At 46.4% G+C, this 17,502-nt stretch overlaps 1 protein-coding gene across 3 annotated transcripts; it reads right to left on the minus strand.

Moving 5' to 3' along the window:
• Positions 1–3,596: 3,596 nt before the first annotated feature.
• Positions 3,597–16,515, minus strand: GGCX (gamma-glutamyl carboxylase). Of its 3 annotated transcripts, none has more exons than XM_033175301.1 (15): positions 15,965–16,515; positions 15,394–15,564; positions 13,469–13,627; positions 12,984–13,149; positions 10,726–10,804; positions 10,038–10,144; positions 8,702–8,865; positions 7,791–8,056; positions 7,507–7,638; positions 6,983–7,134; positions 6,363–6,532; positions 6,031–6,161; positions 5,478–5,625; positions 5,104–5,293; positions 3,597–4,685 (listed from the first exon to the last, which is right to left on the minus strand). In XM_033175301.1, the coding sequence occupies exons 1-15, from the start codon at positions 16,005–16,007 to the stop codon at positions 4,493–4,495; spliced, it is 2,271 nt and encodes a 756-aa protein (XP_033031192.1). In that variant the 5' UTR covers positions 16,008–16,515; the 3' UTR covers positions 3,597–4,492. The 3 variants fall into 3 exon arrangements, with proteins under 3 accessions (XP_033031192.1, XP_033031191.1, XP_033031193.1); XM_033175300.1 differs by having other exon boundaries at positions 3,611–4,685; positions 5,104–5,299; XM_033175302.1 differs by lacking the exon at positions 15,394–15,564 and having other exon boundaries at positions 3,611–4,685; positions 5,104–5,299.
• Between the last annotated feature and the right edge of the window lie 987 nt (positions 16,516–17,502).

Consider the following 17,502-nt stretch of genomic DNA (forward strand, 5'->3'; position numbering starts at 1 on the left):
TAGAAGTTGGAAGCTGTAGCAAACCATTATCAAGCCACTGCGCTCTAGCCTGGGTGACAGACTTTGGCTCTTAAAAAATGCTATCATACGAATATGACCTGAGAATCTGTGTATCTCTAACCCTCAATTGCAATCCATAATTAGCCATAATTAAGGAATCCCTAGACCCACTGTAGGCATTTAAAGGCCTAAGCAAGATTTGGTCCTACTGTACTTAGGCCAAAATTCATGTGTCCTTATTGCAGTAGCCATTCAATGCCATTTTTAAGTTTTCAGCCAAGATGCAGAGCTTCAAACTATTGAAGGCATAAAACCCACTAAAAGTGGGTAATGTCCAAGTCCTGACAATTTAAGCCTATTAATCTGCATACATTTTTAAATTATGAGCTTCGTTTTAAGGGCTGTAGTTTCATGTTCCCATTTGAGAAGTTCTAAAGCATGATTTCTAGTTTATCTTGCAGAGATAAATATGCAGATGAAATTAAAACAAAATGCTATCAATTTCCAAAGGCTCAAATTTCATTTATGGCAGGTTGTATAGAAAATCCATAGACCACACTGGCCTTGAACATAGGAGCTACATTCTTGGAATACATTTCTAGCAGCATCTGAATGGTAGTCCAGCTTTTTACTCCTCTGCAGATGTAGAGCCAGGGAATGCTTGCTTATGCCTGCTTGCATGGAGACTTGAAATCTGGAGGCTGTACACCGTGGCTCACACCTGTAGTCCCAGCACTTTGGGAGGCCAAGGTGGGCAAATCACGAGACCATCCTGGCTAACAGTGAAACCCCATCTCTACTAAAAATGCAAAAAATTAGCTGGGCATAGTGGTGGCTACCTGTAGTCCCAGCTACTCATGGGAGGCTAAGGTAGGAGAATGGTGTGAACCTGAGGGGCAGGGCTTGCAGTGAGCTGAAATCGCACCACCACACTCCGGCCTGGGCAACAGAGTGACTCCGTCTAAAAAAAAGTCTTGGAAATCTGGGCATGGTAGCTCACGCCTGTAATCCCCGTGCTTTGGGAGGCTGATGGGGGTGGATCACCTGAGGTCAAGACTGGCAAACTGAAACCCCGACTCGACCAAAAATACAAAAATTAGCTGGGTGTGGTGGCAGGTGCCTGTAATCACAGCTACTCAGAGGGCTGAGGCAGGAGAATCGCTTGAACCCAGGAGGCAGAGGTTGCAGTGAGCTGAGATGGCACCACTGTACTCCAGCCTGGGCCAGAGCAAGGCTCCTCAAAAAACTTGGAAATCTGTTGGGAAGTAGGGGGAGGGCAAGGTTAAAACCTCTGCAGGTGTATCAGTTAGACTTGTTCCAACTTGAGAACCTGAATTTTGCATGTAATTGAAATGTTCCAGAACAAGTCAGTTTCATAAAGGAGTTTTTAGATACCAAATACACTGCAGATAACCATATTGGCTACATTCGGGGAAATGAGCATGGATAGGTGCCTATAAGTTGGTAGACAGCATAAGTTTTCAAAAGTAACCGCTTTAAGGTTATGTTCAGTATTTGCTAAGTAAACAGATTCCCCAACCTTCAAGGAGCTTGTGGACTAAGGGGATAGTGTCCTGCCCAGCCTAGGGGAAAAGTATCCTAAAGGTAGTTAAGGTGGTGGGTGAACATTAGGCCACAGAGAACAGAAGCAAAGGAGGGAAAGCATAACAGCAGGGGATGATAAGGGTGATTATAAATAATCAAAGCATGAAGTATGACTTAAGGGAATGTCTTTAGGTTGAAAATTCTGTATATAACCTGTCTTTCTAAAGTTTCAAAGGGGATGGATACCCATCAGGGGCAAAGATCCAAATCCCGAGAGTAGAATGAGGAGGATGTATACTAAAGTCTTTTGGCTAAAAGGACGTGAATAGCCCATTTTTAGAATGGCTACAGTTGCAACCCAACTCTACCTCACCGAACAGCCTTTATTTCCACCTCACCCTACCCCCAACATTTTCCTTGGAAAAATCGGTCAGAGAGTTGGTATACTAACAGTCTGAGGAAGGTAGCATCCTTGCCTGTATTCAGAAAAATACTTTTCCAAGTGTCTTCTGCCAAATAACTCTTGGGACTTTTGTTACCAGTCAAGTAGGTACAGAGAGTTTGGGAAACAGAAGGAAAGAGCTAAACTTGCTGGCAAATGACATAGTGCCAAGTATCTTCTATCGTGTTACTATGAGAAAAGATCTGCAAAAGAATTGAAAATCAGCATCCCTCCCACGCATTCTTACAAAGTAATCAGGGGACCCTGCACCACAGCCATTGCTTGCCCATACAATACCTTGAATGAATTAGGGATTTTCCACCAAACCCCACTTGACCTCCTCAGTGGTGGGGGAGGGAGGCAATCTGCTTGACAACTAACATGTCGGCCTTGTCTGGTCTATCCCTAACTAATGCTAATACAAGGGTTGAAAATACAGATATAGGTAGTGATGAAAACAGATTTGGCTGGGTGTGGTGGCTCATACCTGTAATCCCAGCACTTTGGGAGGCCAAGGCAGGTGGATAGGTCAGGAGTTTGAGACCAGCCTGGCCAATGTGGGAAACTCTGTCTCTACTAAAAATACAAAAATTAGTTGGGTGTGGTGGTGGGCACCTGTAGTCCCAGCTACATGGGAGGCTGAAGTGGGAGAATCGCTTAAACCCAGGAGGTGGAGGCTGCAGTGAGCCAAGATCATGCCACTGAACTCCAGCCTGAGTGATAGAGTGAAACCCTGCCTTTAAAAAAAAAATAGATTTAAGAGGTATCCAGGAGGTAAAATTGATGGGACTTGGCAATTATAAGATGCAAGGAAAAGGGAAGAGTCAAGGCTGATGACCTAGAGATAACAGCTTGGTTAAGGTATAGAGCTGCCATTCAATAATAAAGAATAAGCAAGTCTGAGTTGGGGGTGAATGTAAGTTCTGTTTAGGATGAACTGAGCTTGACAGCTCTGTGGGATATCCAGGTGGAACTTAGACCTATATGTCTAGGGCACAGGAAAGAAACTTAGCATCATTGGAAATCCTGAAGTAGACACAATCATCTGAAGTATGTACAGTGAAAAGGTAGTGGCTTAGGAAAGAACCCTGGGAACACTGTCCAAGGAGGAGTAGGGGAGAGTATGAGAAGAGAAGCCTGCAAAAAGAGATGCAATTATTTACAGAAGTTACTGAGACTGCCAATTTACTACCAGTCCCTGCTACAAGTCCATGAGCTCCCAAAGCAGGGATCCTTCCTTATAACCCTGCATTCTCGGTTCCTCGCTCAGTGCCAACCCTTTTAATTTTCACTGAACTGAGGAGCTTTCTGAGTTACCCTTGTACACCCAAATGTACAAAATGTCTAAGCATTCCCTAATCCCTTACTAAATTTGGTTAATTCTTACTTTACCTCCCCTTCTGCTCACTAAAGGCTAGAATAATACCAAATACTAAGCTTATTTTTAGAGAAAATCTAGCAATCATCTAGATTTCCTTATTTAACTTTAATGCTGCTATTCTGACTGCTCTCATAAGTCAGAGTTTTGCTAGTGAAACATTTACTGGGTGTATACAGATAATAGGAACAAAGAAGGAACCAAAATTGCAAGGAAGATAAATTCATGTGTATTTACAACCTGACCACCATCCAATTATACTTTTAATTAAGAAAACACGTTTTAAGCTATGTTATTTCAGATTATCAGTGATGCTGAAAATTACAAGTGGTAGGGTGCGGGACCTTAAGTCAAATAGACATTAAGTTCAGACCATGAGTCCATCCCTCACTAGCTGTTATGTCTTTGGGCAAATTATTTTACTTCTCAGCCTAATGTAGTAAGGCAGGTAACACTGCTCACACGGTGTGTAGCACAGAGCAAACACTTGGGAACGGTTAGCTACTCATCGTGGTATATTAAATTGCTTTTCCCCAAGGGCCACTTTATTTATTTATTTTGAGACGAAGTCTTGCTCTGTTGCCCAGGCTGGAGTGCAGTGGCTCGATCTCAGCTCACTGCAACCTCCGCCTCCCAGGCCCAAGTGATTCTCATGCCTCAATCTCGTGGGTAGTTAGATTACAGGCACCTGCCACCACATCCGGCTAATTTTTGTATTTTTAGTAGAGATGGGGATTTTGCCATGTTGGCCAGGCTGGTCTCGAACTCCTGGTCTTAAGTGATCTGCCCGCCTCAGCCTCCCAAAATGCTGGGATTATGGGCATAAGCCATGGCACCCAGGCCCCAAAAAGCCACTTTAAACCTTACTCTTACCATCTTATCCTAGGAAGACAGTTTCACATTGCTTCTAACCTCCTCCTGGCCTCTCAGTCTTGGGTTGTTAAATCTTATTTGCTTTATTTCCTTGGTTCCTCTAAGTTATAATCTTGGAGTTAAAAACAGCTTTAGACCAAAAAAAAAAAAAAAATGCAAAAAAATTTTGAGAATTTTTTTCAAATAAACGTCCATTGCATAGAATGGGTCTGTGACTGGCTGCTTCTACATCTACACCCAACATCTGGCCCCCTTCAGAACTCTGAGTGGACAGGATCAGGATTTGACTCAGGAGGATTAGGATGTGAAGAATCCATGTTTGAAGGACTCGGTTCTCCAACTGGCTCAAAGGGTCTCAAGTTTGCATAAGTCACCTCCTGGGCCAGCTGCTCCAGGGAAGGGCGGCCTAATATCAGATTTCGAAGTGAGATACAAGTCATCAGGAAGCTGAAAAACGGGAAAAAGCAGACCAAGTTCAAACTCCTGTTTCACCAGAAGAATTTCAGCTAAAGCCCTTAGAAGGCACCTGGTCCTCGCTCTTCCCACACAGGCATATATGGGAATCTCGCCCCAAGTGACCCTCCATCTCCCAGCTGGAAGGGTACTCCTACAGTCTGGTAGAGGATTCCAGGATAGGGTAGGAACAGCCCACAGAGAGGCTAGAGATAAGCTAAGGCAGAACAAGAAAGCAGGCCATCAGATACAGGCCACTTATTCTTCCAGTAAATCAAGGAGAATGGCAGAAAAAGCTATCTAGAGCTAAACTGTCCTTTCCTGTATGAGTCTCTAGTGTTAACCCCCACAAGGGAAAGTTACCAAGCTTGCCAACATATGATGGCAATGACAAATACTGTTGTGAACTTACCTGCGGCGAAAGACATAGAGCTTTCGCAACAAGAAGTGGAAGAATCGCTCGTGGAAAGGAGTATTTCGCCGGCGTTCAATCTCCTGGAGTCTTTGTTGGCGTCTGAGAAAGGTCTGAACCAGAGGTGTTGGCTCAGGGCCCCCTTTTACTTCCCCTTCCAACAGAGGCTGCAGCTCTGGGGGTAGAGGCCCTGTTTCTGCCCGGAAGACAGAAAAAAGGAATCACTGAGATGGATCACTCTCTCCCCTTAGAACTCCCCTTCTGCCAGCTAGAGACTTCAAGTTCACTCTTGAATGGCTAGAACATCATTCATAACCCTGACTTCTTGAAACCAGGGGCTATGGCTATCTCAGTCCAAATGTTCATACACTCACCACTTCCATTCTCCACCTTTTCCTTTAATTCTTGCAGATATGCCAGGTCTTGCTCCAGTGCAAGCTCTGTAGTGTTGACATAAACGTACATGTAGCAAGAAGGGCTAGGTGATGTCGTATACACCTTATGGTACTCACCAGCAGGCAACTGACAAGGGAGAAGAAATGAATAAATTTCATCAGCTTTTCTCTAGCCAGCCTATGGCCTCTCTACTCTGACTCTTGGCTTCTTTCTACTCAATTGTGTTTTGGAATTGAAAGTAACTGACCTCTAGAATCCTGGATGAGGCTATTCACAGTCCGAGGGGCCCTTGTTTTTTGAGCTCCACTGCATTACTGCTATGGTAAAATATTTTCAGTCTATAATAAATGAACCTTGCTCTTTTAAGCTTTCTGCCATTGTTTTTTAAATTGTTAGAGATGGGGTCTCACTATGTTGCTCAGGCTGACTGTGAATTCCTGGCTTCCCACCTCAGCCTCCTAAGAAGCTGGGATTACTGGTGTAAGCCACTGCGCTCAGCTCTTTCTGCTGTTGTTAATCCCAGCAAAATACCTGCATTTTTTCTCCCTCTCGAAGAGTCTGGTTCTTCTGTTCTGCCACAAGCTCCACGGTCACTTCCCCCTGCAGCAGCTGGATGCTAGTGTTGCCCAGGTCTTCACTCACAAAATTTTCCAAGTGCAGTCCTGCCAGACCAACAGAGTTCATCATTCCACCCTATGGTAGAGTGAACTCACTCCCAGCCAGAACAGAGACATCACACCTTTACCACCATCATCTCCTTAGGTTTCAAAAACATTCCCTCTCCCCTCCCACCACATGGAATGTCCCTAGCCAAGGAAGTCAGAAGGAAAGACAGAAAAGCCTCTCCTCACTTTCCTCCATACCAGGGAAATCTGCAATGAAGACCACCTCAGTGTGGTTGTCCAGGCTGCTCTTGATTTCCTGTAACTTGGCCCTCCAGGGAGACAGGTCCATCAAGAGTGGTTGCACCCAGGATGTGCGCTGAAAGGGGGACCAAGCGGCCTGCACGATGTCCACACGAGGGTCAAAAATCCTTAGGAAAGAAAACCATGTTCTAAGGACATCACAGCCACCCACACACCAGAACTTCCAGTTCTGTCCCTTTCATCATTCCCAAGGACAGGGAATAGAAGTAGAAGAAATGGCCTATGTCAAGTAGAAGAAAATGGCATGTTATTGCCAGTCCAGGGCAGAGAGAGAAGGCAGAAGAGATCTGGAGCACTGGGAATAATGGGGGTTAGCGGCTACCTGAGAAGGCATTGTGTTAACAGTGTTTAAAAGAACAAGTCAACTCACTTTTCTCCTGGATGATGGTGCCCCCTGCTGGAAGCAACCAGCTATGCCCACAACCAGATCAATGGGGACATGCACTAGAGGAAGGACAGCCTTTTAAGCAAGACAAATACCAGGAAGCAAGGGCTGTTCATCTTGGTAAAAAGAACTGTGCTTCATTTTTTTCCCACTCTCTGCTCCCCTTGCCCACCTCTGCTGGAAGCGGTCATTGATGGAGACCCAAATATCAAAGTAGATCTGGGGCTCAGTGACATTATACTTGGGAAGCAGGCGGCTCAGGCAAGTGGCATATTGCTTCAGCATGTCTGCATGATCCTTCCATCGCCGGCTCTGTGTAAATACCTGCCCCAAACCCCCATATTAGTCCCACCATATCATTATCAACTTCCAAGACAGGTCATGCACTGCCAATGGCACAATGAGATCCCTGCCTGCTGCCCATTCTGGCTAGAAAAAAATGGAACTTGCCTTTGGGAATGAATTTTTCATTGCTGGGCTAGTGGTGCTTACTTTTCCTAAATCTAATCTCAGTTCAAGGAAATGAATGACATTGCCCTATCTCAACCCACACAAAAGATAGTTCAATCTGGCTCTTGAGAAAAGGCAAAGCAGATTCAAATTTGTTTTGCTTTATGGTGTGTGTAAGACAAAACCAGACCCCAAAGCACAAGTGGGCTCTGAAGAACAGTAAACTGTCAGCATCAGACATCTCACCCCAGGGTTAAGGTAGCCCAGTTCGCCAGTGCGGCCATCACGGTAGGTGATCTTCACGTGCTGGTGGGAGCGGGAGTGCACCATCATGTCCCAGGAATAGCCGTACAGCCCATTTGTCCAGTTGTTATAGCCCTGGGAAGGCAGCGCAGAGGGGATTCAGCTCAATGCTTCTCACACTGACCCCATCCCCTACCAAGAAGGGGCTGCAAAACCAGCCCTTCTTTCCCAACTGTTGTCATCCGTCCCTTTCTAAGCCCAGGGTACACTCCACAGCCCCTACAAACCTGGGTGAGAAAATGAGAATAGGGCAGGAATAGCTGCTCCAGGAGATAGAGCAGAGTGAAGGCAGCTCCCAGCTGATGGCGCAGCCCTGGTTTCTGGCCACCTTTGCCCTGGCTCCTCTTATACACACAGGAAACACTGGGCTGAGGGGCTGCCTTGAGGGGCAACAGTTCTTGCAACCTTTGGGGGCAGTGGGACACCAGCTTCCGAGGCCACTCAGGGGAACAGAAGACAGGGCTGCTGGCCAGCATGACGTAGGAGAACATACCTAGGAAAGCAGGGAGAAAATACAAATTTCAGGAGGAGTTTGGGCCTCTTCAACCCTGTTCCCTTAGGAGACTTCTCCCAGGTGTTTCACTGAAAAGGAAAGCAGTTCTTTTTTTTTTTTTTTTGAGAGATTCTTGCTGTTGCCCAGGCTGGAGTGCAGTGGCATGATCTCAGCTCACTGCAACCTCTGCCTCCTGGGTTCAAGCAATTCTCTTGCCTCAGCCTCCCAAGTAGCTGGGATTACAGACATGCGCCACCATGCTCAGCTAAGTTTTGTATTTTTAGTAGAGACAGGGTTTCACCATATTGGCCAGGCCGGTCTCAAACCCCTGACCTCAGGTGATCCACCCGCCTCTGCGTCCCAAAGTGCTAGGATTACAAACGTGAACCACCATGCCCAGCCGGAAAGTAGTTCTTAACTGTAAGATATTTGTTCTTCCTGGAGATTCCTTACTGTACAACATACTGAGCCCAGAAGTCCCAATCCTCTTATCCCCATTTATGCCTACTTCATAGTGACTACCCTGGGTTCAATTTAGCTACTGCTCACACCACCCTCTCCCACTCCCAAACAATGCCTCTGGCTATTAGCATCCCTTCCTGCAGAACTATGGTTCCTGTTTCCTACCAGGCTACAGGTACTGACCAATGCTGAAAAGCTGGGAATTCATGCAGTGGAAGTAGGACACAAAGAAGAGGCCAATGGATCTTGAGGCATCAAAAAAGAGCAGGAAACCAGCTGAGAGGTCAAGCAGCAGCCCACCCCAGTGCACGACCAGCAGGCTAGTCAGCTCCTCGGACAACAACAGTCTGCAAACATATGGAGAAAGTTCAAGCACCAGCCCACTGGAGAACACATCAGTCAAAGCACATTCACAGCATGAATGTGCCTTGGCTACTCCAGTGGCTGGATAGATGCCTAAGGTACATAATCCACCCATGAAGACACTCCTCTAGGTTATTTGTTGTTGTTGTTCAAATGAAGTTTCACTCTGTCACCTAGGCTGGAAGGCAGTGGCATGATCATGGCACACTGTAGCTTCAAACTCCTGGGCTCAAGCAATCCTCCTGCCTCAGCCTCCCAAGTAGCTGGGACCACAGGCACAAGCCACCATGCCTGTTTTTTAAATTTTTTTTGTAGAGACAGGGTCTTATGTTGCTCAGGCTGGTCTTGAACTCCTGGGCTCAAGCAATCCTTCCACCCCAGCATCCCAAAGTGCCGGGATTACAGGAATGAGCTACCATGCCCAGCCCCCTCTACATTTTCACAACTTTAGGTGTTCAATGTTTTCTAACATATCCTTTGTAATAAGCAAGGGCAAATCTCCTAGGACAAAATTTGACTGAGATATGTGTGTGTTGTGGAAGGCAGATTCCCCACGGAGGTCATGAATGAGAGGAAACGTTAAAAGGTAAATGCTTGGCTAACATAATAATGAAGTCAAACTCCAGGGACTGGAAAATAACAGGGAAGAAGAAAGAGAATAAAGTAAAACAAGAGGAAAGAAAAAATGGGAAGAAGACAGAAATCAGAGAGGTGACCCTTTGTTTTGTGGAAATGGTAATAATGGTTTTGTCAGAGCCTACACAGTGAGTGCCCATCTTCTCAGTACATCAGCTGCAGGGCTCTGGTGGGAGGCTACAGTGGCAAGGCAAGGACACAGACACCATCCAAGGCAGTTGCTGAGAGCACTGGCTCACTCACCAAGTCAGCCAGTTCTGGCTCTTTCCTTTCCTTTTTAAATTTCTTTTCCTTTCTTGCCCATCTATACCATATATCTCCCAAGAGCAGCTAGGGCTCAGTCTTTTGATACCACTACTGCTTCTTCTGACTCTGCTTCTGCTGAATAGGGAGATGAGTGGACAAAGGAAGGCATGTGGCAAATTCAGGCAAAGTAGGAACAGGTGCCATTACTGAGAGAGATGAGTCACCTGCTCTGTCCCCATGCCTCCAAGAGGCCTCCACCCTGACTGCCACTCACTTGAAGGGACTGAAGAGCCAGTGCCGGGACAAATATTCCATGGAATAGCCTTCAACCCAGTCTGCATCCAGCTTTTTCACACCCGCAATGAAGTACACAATGAAGATCTGAAAATAAAATGTAACACAAAGTTCAAGCCAAAAGAATATTTTCTACAGATAGGCAAGAATAAAATAAGGAGCATATAGTTAGGACAACTTTAATCCATGCTCCTGAGTTACAGTCCTTGACCCAAATATTATAGTCCTTGACCCAAATAATCTACTTACATATTTTTTAAATGAATAAAATAAATACTGATCTGAGTCCAGGGCCCAAGGAAGAATAGACCCCGTCTTCTATTCATTCATCTCAGAAATTCACTCATCCAACCAGCATTTATTGACATCCAACCAATGCCAGCGACAGTATCAGGAACCAAGGAAGAAGTCATAAAGCACAGACTGAATCCTTTCTCTTTGTCATGAAGATTCCAATCTAGCAGGGACAAAGCTCTAGTCTTTCCTTGACAAATGAGAGAATTCAGAGATTAAGGGATTGGAAAAAATGAGAAGCCAGCCTAGCTTTCCAGCAAAGGGTAAAAACAGAAGATCCAGGGAGGCAGCGGAGAGTGTAGTCTGGCAGTGGGATGGCCATGCTGACCACATGGCTGTCAAGGAGCTCCTCCCTCTCTCCTAAAATGCTGTACCTGGCCACGCAGCACTGCATAGTTCCAGAGGGGCACGTGGGCATTCCTCCTACGGGCATTCAGCAGACCGTCCACGGACCTATACCAAGGGAGGTAAACATAGGAGGGGTGCTGCTTAATCCAGCTATATCTCCAACTTTCCTTTTATACATGATAATCCTATCTATCCTGGGCACATCTCCCATATCCTCCCTGGTTATTCTGAGACCTTTTAGAATTATATGAGCAAATTCTAACGTGATTATACAAGTCATAGAAGAAATATTGCTATTAAGTTATAACAGCAAAAATTCAGTATTTCTTGTTAGCTCACAGTTGAGTTTGTTGTAATTGCTCAAATCAGGAAAAAAGGACTACAATACTAGAAAATTACTGAAAAAGGGAAGGAATTTGGAGTGTTTGAAAAGCTATGTGTGTGTAAATAAATATGCATTGTATTATCTTTAAAAAAAAAACAACACTTAACAGCAGAGTAACACACAACATAAACTAACGTTTCATAGACCTGGATGCCAGGATCCAGTATAAGAGGGTCCCTGCTAAAAGCTTGTATCCTGGAAGAGAACTGATAAACCCAGGCTACTAACACCAGATGTACTCTGGGGAAGCAGAAGCAAAGCATGTTTTCAAGAAGTAGAAGCTGGGAAAGAGGCAGCTTACACTGTGGTCAAGAGCACTGGACTCTGCAGTCAAGAACACCTGGACTTACTTCCATTTCTTAACCGCTAGCTGACCTTAGGCAAATTCTTCACTGTCCAATACTCAGCTTCTTTAAAAATGGAAACAGGCCAGGCTCAATAGCTCATGCCTATAATACCAACATTTTGGGAAGCTAAAGTGAGAGAATCGCTGGAGTCCAGGAGTTTGAGGTTGCAGTGAGCTATGACTGCACCACTGCACTCTGGCCTCGGAGAGAGAGCAAGACCCTGACTCCAAAAAACAAAATGTGAACAGCACCATCGACGTTATAGGGTTTTAATGAGGAAAAATTCTAAATATTTAGTATAGTGCCTGCCATGTGGAAAACCCTGAATAAATGATATGTGATTTTTTCAAAATGCATGAAGTCATAAAAATGGAATTTCTGACTAGCCTAAGCAACATAGTGAGATCCTGTCTCTACAAAAAATTTTAAAAATTAGCTGAGTGTGGAGGCACACACCTGTTGTTCCAGCTACTCTGGAGGCTGAGATGGAAGGATCACCTGAACCCAAGAAGGTTGAGGCTGCAGTGAGCTATGAGCACGCCACTGCACTCTAGCCTGGGTGACACAGTGAGACACCATCTCAACAAATACCCCTACAACAGAACTTTTCAGAGATATTCTATCAAAACTGACTCAATTCTCTAAGATCAGAGCTGGCCATTCTGAATGAGTTTCAAATTTTACCAAAGGGGTATTTGTATGTGTGTATTAACAAATAGGCCAGGCGCAGTGGCTCATGCCTGTAATCCCAGCACTTTGGGAGGTCGAGGTGGGAGGATTGCTTGAGCCCAGAAGTTCAAAACCAGCCTGGGCAACAAAGCGAGACCCCATCTCTATTTAAAAATAAATAAATAAAAAGAAAAATGAATAAAACTTAATGACTGTTAATGAATTCAATGTTTGAGATTTTTTTCCCCAAACTCATTTTACTGACACCTATTTTATTGCTTCTCACTGAACATATAAATAATCCTTAAGGTCATCTGCCCTGCCACCTCATCTCCAAATCCCTTCTCCAACTCCCCTGGGAGACAGTCACCTAAGCCAGAAATGGGGAAGGGTTACCTCCTCCCAGAACAGCAACAATGAGCAGCCCTGGTGGGCCCTCTTCTCTTGATGTGAACTCTGCCTCACAGCAACTTCTACTTTTGGCTCTAACTCTGCCCTTCTGGGCTCACACAGAGAAAGTCTGCTCCCTCTTCTACATAACCACCCTTAAAGTATCTGAAAACAGCTATGTCTGGCTTTAGTATTCTCTTTTTCTCTCCAAGAGGGTTACAAGAGGTGAATAAATCAAGGCACCTGGGGAGATATGGAAAGAATGAAGGGGTGGGATGGAGACATTTTGCTTTTTGTCATCCCAAGTGCTCCAACTAGTTGGCCCTTTCCCCTCCCAAATACACCCAGATCAAAGAGACCTTGGAACCATATTTTGCAAAGCATGACTGAAAATATCCCGACTGGGGCAAATTCTAGAACCTCACTGGGCCCCTATCTCTGATAACCATCCTGACCCAGCCAACCCCTCCCCTTTATCCCCCTAGATTCATACCAGTAGTGGTTTGCATCCATGAATGTCAGCTGAAAGGCCAACAACCCATACAGATAGGAGTGGTTGTTCCATGATGTCTTGTCCAGGAGAAACACATACCAGTATGGCAGCAGGAATAACACACAGCTTATCCGGTAGCACAGGCCCAGCATCATGCCCAGTGCCCCTGGGATTTGTAGGGAGAGGATTAAGAGGTCAAGAGATCACCACAGGCCCAGTTTCCCTGGGCCAGGATATGGTTGGAATTAAGAAAAATCAAGCATTGTATAATCAGGTAAAACTAAATGAAAATTAGATGTTATTTTAATATTTTAAAAAGAATTATGGGACAACAGCTCAGGTGACACACAGGTCAACAGCATGAAATTGATCACAGCAGAAGTGAAATAAGGTGCCAAAGACTTTGACCATTCACCAGCATGCTTCTATTTCTGTGTTTCTGGCAGGCCAGTCAATATTTCCATCTCTCCCACAGTTGCCCTCACCCAGAAACATGATGGTGTAGACAAGATACATCCAGTCAAGTGGCAGTGGGCGTAGGGCATCCAGCAAGGGGAAGCGGCACACATCCAGCCCATCAAGGTATTTTCGGTCCAGGGAGCTGAGCCCCCGCTCCTGGGGAATGTCTAGCACCATCAAGAACCCTAAGAAAGCAATAGGAGAGTTGGTCATTGGGCCTCACCTAAGGAAGCAGTAGAATACAGTGGAACACAGTTGAGTGTGCAGCTCCCGGGTCAGACTTCTTTTCTAACCTTGGCTCTCCCATTTATTCAGTATTAATTATTGAGTGCCTACTCTGCACAAGACTATATCAGTTGTGCCATCCAGAACAGCCCCTGCAGCTCAGTTAACCAATTCCCCATTTGTGAGAAGGGGAATATGTCACAGGACTACAGAGAGGATTAAATTAGGGAAATGCACAAAATGCTATAAAAACTGTTAAGGTCTTGACAGCTATGAAGATCCAACCTACTGAGCTTCAGAAAGTCCTCTGGGAGGCAGGGCATGGTGGCTCATGCCTGTAATCCCAGCACTTTGGGAGGCCGAGGAGGGCAGATCACTTGAGGTTGGGAGTTTAAGACCAGCCTGACCAACATGGAGAAACCCCGTCTCTACTAAAAATACAAAAAAATCAGCCAGGCGTGGTGCCGCATGCCTGTAATCCCAGCTACTCAGGAGGCTGAAGCAGGAGAATCACTTGAACCCGGAAGGTGGAGGTTGTGGTGAGCCAAGATCACACCATTGCACTCCAGCCTGGGCAACAAGATTGAAACTCCATCTCAAAAAAAAGAAAGAAAAGAAAAGAAGAAAAGAAAAGAGCTCTGGGAGTTCTTCTCAACCTTTTCTGCTTCCTGGCACACCCCGAAAACAGTTGCATTTCGTCAACACCCTGGGAATAAACAGAAGGGGCTACTCAGATCAGGAAGCCAGCTTGAGATAAGGCAGGGTTTCTCAACCTCAGGACTAGTCATATTTTGGGCTGGTTAATTATTTATTGAGATGGATTATCCAACACACTACAGGACATTTAGGAGCATCCCTGACCTCTATACAGATGCCAGCAGTCACCTATTCTTCCTCCCCCAACTTGTGACAACTAAAAATGTCTCTAAACATCGCCAAACGTCTCCCAAGGAGCAAAACTGCCTGCAGTTGAGAACTACTGGGATAAGGGGACTAATATCTCCGCACATCTGTAAACCATTCCAAGCACACCATGCTGCGGCCTCAGTTAAGAAGCTCTCAATTAGAGAGTCACACAGCCAAAATGTATGGCCCCGGTGACCCCCTGCTCTGTTTCTCTGAGTCCTCTGGGCAACCTCATGCCACAAGCAAAATGGGTCACTGCTGCCTGGCCTCTACATATCATATAGCCTCAGATCAAAGCATTTCTAGCTGGGCACAGTGGCTCATGCCATTAATCCCAGCACTTTGGGAGGCGGATGCGGGTGGATCACCTGAGGTCAGGAGTTTGAGACCAGCCTGGCTAACATGGTGAAACCCGTCTCTACTAAAAATACAAAAATAAAATAAAATAAAAAATTAGCCGGGTGTGGTGGGCGCCTGTAATCCCAGCTACTTGGGAGGCTGAGGCAGGAGAATCGTTTGAACCCGGGTGGCGGAGGTTACGGTGAGCCAAGATCGCGCCATTGCACTTCAGAATGGGCAACAAGAGCGAAAGTCCGTCTAAGAAAAAGAAATAAGAAAAAAAGCATTTCTGACCACCAAGTAAATCCTACCTGGAGGAGGCAAAGTAGGTTTAATCCTAAACTTCGAGAAGACCTCTTCTTTTATACCAATATCTTCAGCTCTGAGGAAAAGGGAGCTAAGTCTACTTGCAACCAAAAAACTGACGATTGTCATTCTCCCACTCCCAACCAAACTGCTCCCACCCATAAACTAGACTCACCAAAAAGAAAACGAAAGACAGCCAGGCTTGCAGGGTCCGCTGGTCGATTCAGCAGGGTCACCAGCCTCCGCCAGCTGGACAAATCTGTCCACTCAAAACCCAAGAGTTTCCCCATTCGGCTGCCCTGCCTGGGCCCTGAGATCAGTTCAGCCTTGTCTTTCTGTACTTTATCTGCAACCAATAATTGGAGAAAATGTGTGTGCGGGGGTGGGCTCCACCTCAAATCACAGAAATCACAGCACCAACGGCCCAGAGCTTCCGCCCACCCGGGTTGGCTCAATGAGGTTGCCTCAATGATCTGACTATAGGAAACATCCCTGCAGAGCAGCCCCTTCTCCAAGATACCCCAATGTCCCAAAACCCCTCAGACTACAGCCCCCTAACAGCAAAGTGTTCCCGAATATCATCATGTCCAGAAGCCGCAGGCTGCAAATGTCTCACAGCACTCCACGCCCCCTTCCCCACGGAGGCCCCCCCCTCACCAGGAGACATTGGGCGTCCTCCCGCCCCCGCCCCTCTGAGACCAGTGCTCCTCGGAACTCTCCGCCGGAGGGCGGGGTCCTAAGCCTACCTGAGCTGGGCGAAGTCCGCGCGGACCGGGCAGACACCGCCATTGCTCTGCCGAGGAGGAAGGTGGGTCACAGCAGCCGCGTCTGAACAGAAGCCGCCAGGAAAATTTGCTTCCCTAGGCTCCACCTCCCGACGCGTCAGCAGCTGTGCGGCCGGCCGCAAAGCGCCAGCACTGTCGTAAATACTACCCCCTACCGGCGGCGCCGGATTCCTTGCTTGGCGTCAGGGGGTGGAACGAGGAGCCTTGGGGCGGGGAAAGATACCCTCTAGTGCCGTTGGTCTCCAGGCGCACTGCTCGACTGGCATCTTATACCTTCCGAAGGGTGTTTTCTTTTTAAACACTGAAAAGAGTCTGAGTTCCCCAACTTCCTTGGGTCATCCCCGACACCATTAGTCCTCTCCGTCGCTCCGTCCCTGCGGTGCTCTCTGGTGTGAGGGATCGGGCGCAAAGGGCAAACTTTTTGTCAGAGATTGACGCCGAATTGAGGATGCGCCTGGAAGGGCGGCCCGGATTTTGAGCTATTGCAAGACCCCTTCACTTTTTTTTCCAGGAACTGCAAAGAACCGAGGTTTCAAAGCAGTAGGGGCCGGGCACTGCCCACGCTTGTAATCCCAGCAGTTTGGAAGGCCAAGGCGGGAGGATCGATAAAGAACAACAACAACAAAAAGGCAACAATATAAACAGAAAAACCACTGGAAAAAAAAGTTAGCTGTGTGTCGCGCGCTCCTGTGGTTTCAGCTACTCGGGAGGCTGAGGTGGGAGGTTCGCTTGAGCCCAGGAGTTCGAAGCTGCAGCGAGCTGTGATCGCACCACTGCACTCCAGCCTGGGCGACAGAGTGAGACCCTGTTTAAAAAAAAAAAAACCCGGGTGCAGCAGCTCACGCCTGTAATCCCAGCAGTTTGAGAGGCCGACGCGGGCAGATCATGAGGTCAGGAGTTCGAGACCAGCCTGGCCAACATGGTGAAACCCCGTCTGTACTAAAAATACGAAAGTTATCCGGGCATGGTGGCGCGCGCCTGTAATCCCAGCTACTCGGGAGGCTGAAGCAGGAGAATCACTTGAACCCAGGAGGCGGAGGTTGCAGTGAGCCAAGATTGCACCACTACATTCCAGCCTGGGCGACAGAGTGAGACTCCGTCTCAAAAAACAAACAAAAAGCGAAAAAGAAAGAGAAAGGAAAGAAAAGGCGGGAAGAAAAGAACGAAGGAAAATAAAAAGCAGCCGGGGAAACAGGAACAACATGACTGAAGAGGGGATACAGAGCAAGGGCAGTTAAGTAGAGTGTGGCCCATCAGAGAAGGTTCTCAGACGAGTCTGGAACAGAATTGTAATACCTAAATCCCTCCACTGGGATTAGCCATCAGGAAAAGAATAAGGCATCCCAGAGAAGTAGTTCTCAAACTGTTGGGTCTTGGGAACCATTTACAGTGTTAGAAATTATAGAAGATCCTAAAAGCTTTGTTTACGTGGATTATATCTTTTAATATTTGCCATATTAGAAATTTTTTTGGCTGGGCGCGGTGGCTCACGCCTGTAA

This window comes from Trachypithecus francoisi, unplaced genomic scaffold (genome assembly GCF_009764315.1).
Source record: "Trachypithecus francoisi isolate TF-2019V2 unplaced genomic scaffold, Tfra_2.0 Lachesis_group17, whole genome shotgun sequence".
NCBI classification, from domain to species: Eukaryota; Metazoa; Chordata; class Mammalia; order Primates; family Cercopithecidae; genus Trachypithecus; species Trachypithecus francoisi.

Coding starts and splice junctions, on each gene's coding strand:
- GGCX (XM_033175300.1), bottom strand. CDS start 16,007: ATGGCGGTGTCTGCCCGGTCCGCGCGGACTTCGCCCAGCTCAG. Junction 15,565..15,964: donor GCGGACTTCGCCCAGCTCAG/GTAGGCTTAGGA, acceptor TATTGGTTGCAG/ATAAAGTACAGAAAGACAAG. Junction 8,866..10,037: donor TGGCTCTTCAGTCCCTTCAA/GTGAGTGGCAGT, acceptor ATATGTTTGCAG/ACTGTTGTTGTCCGAGGAGC.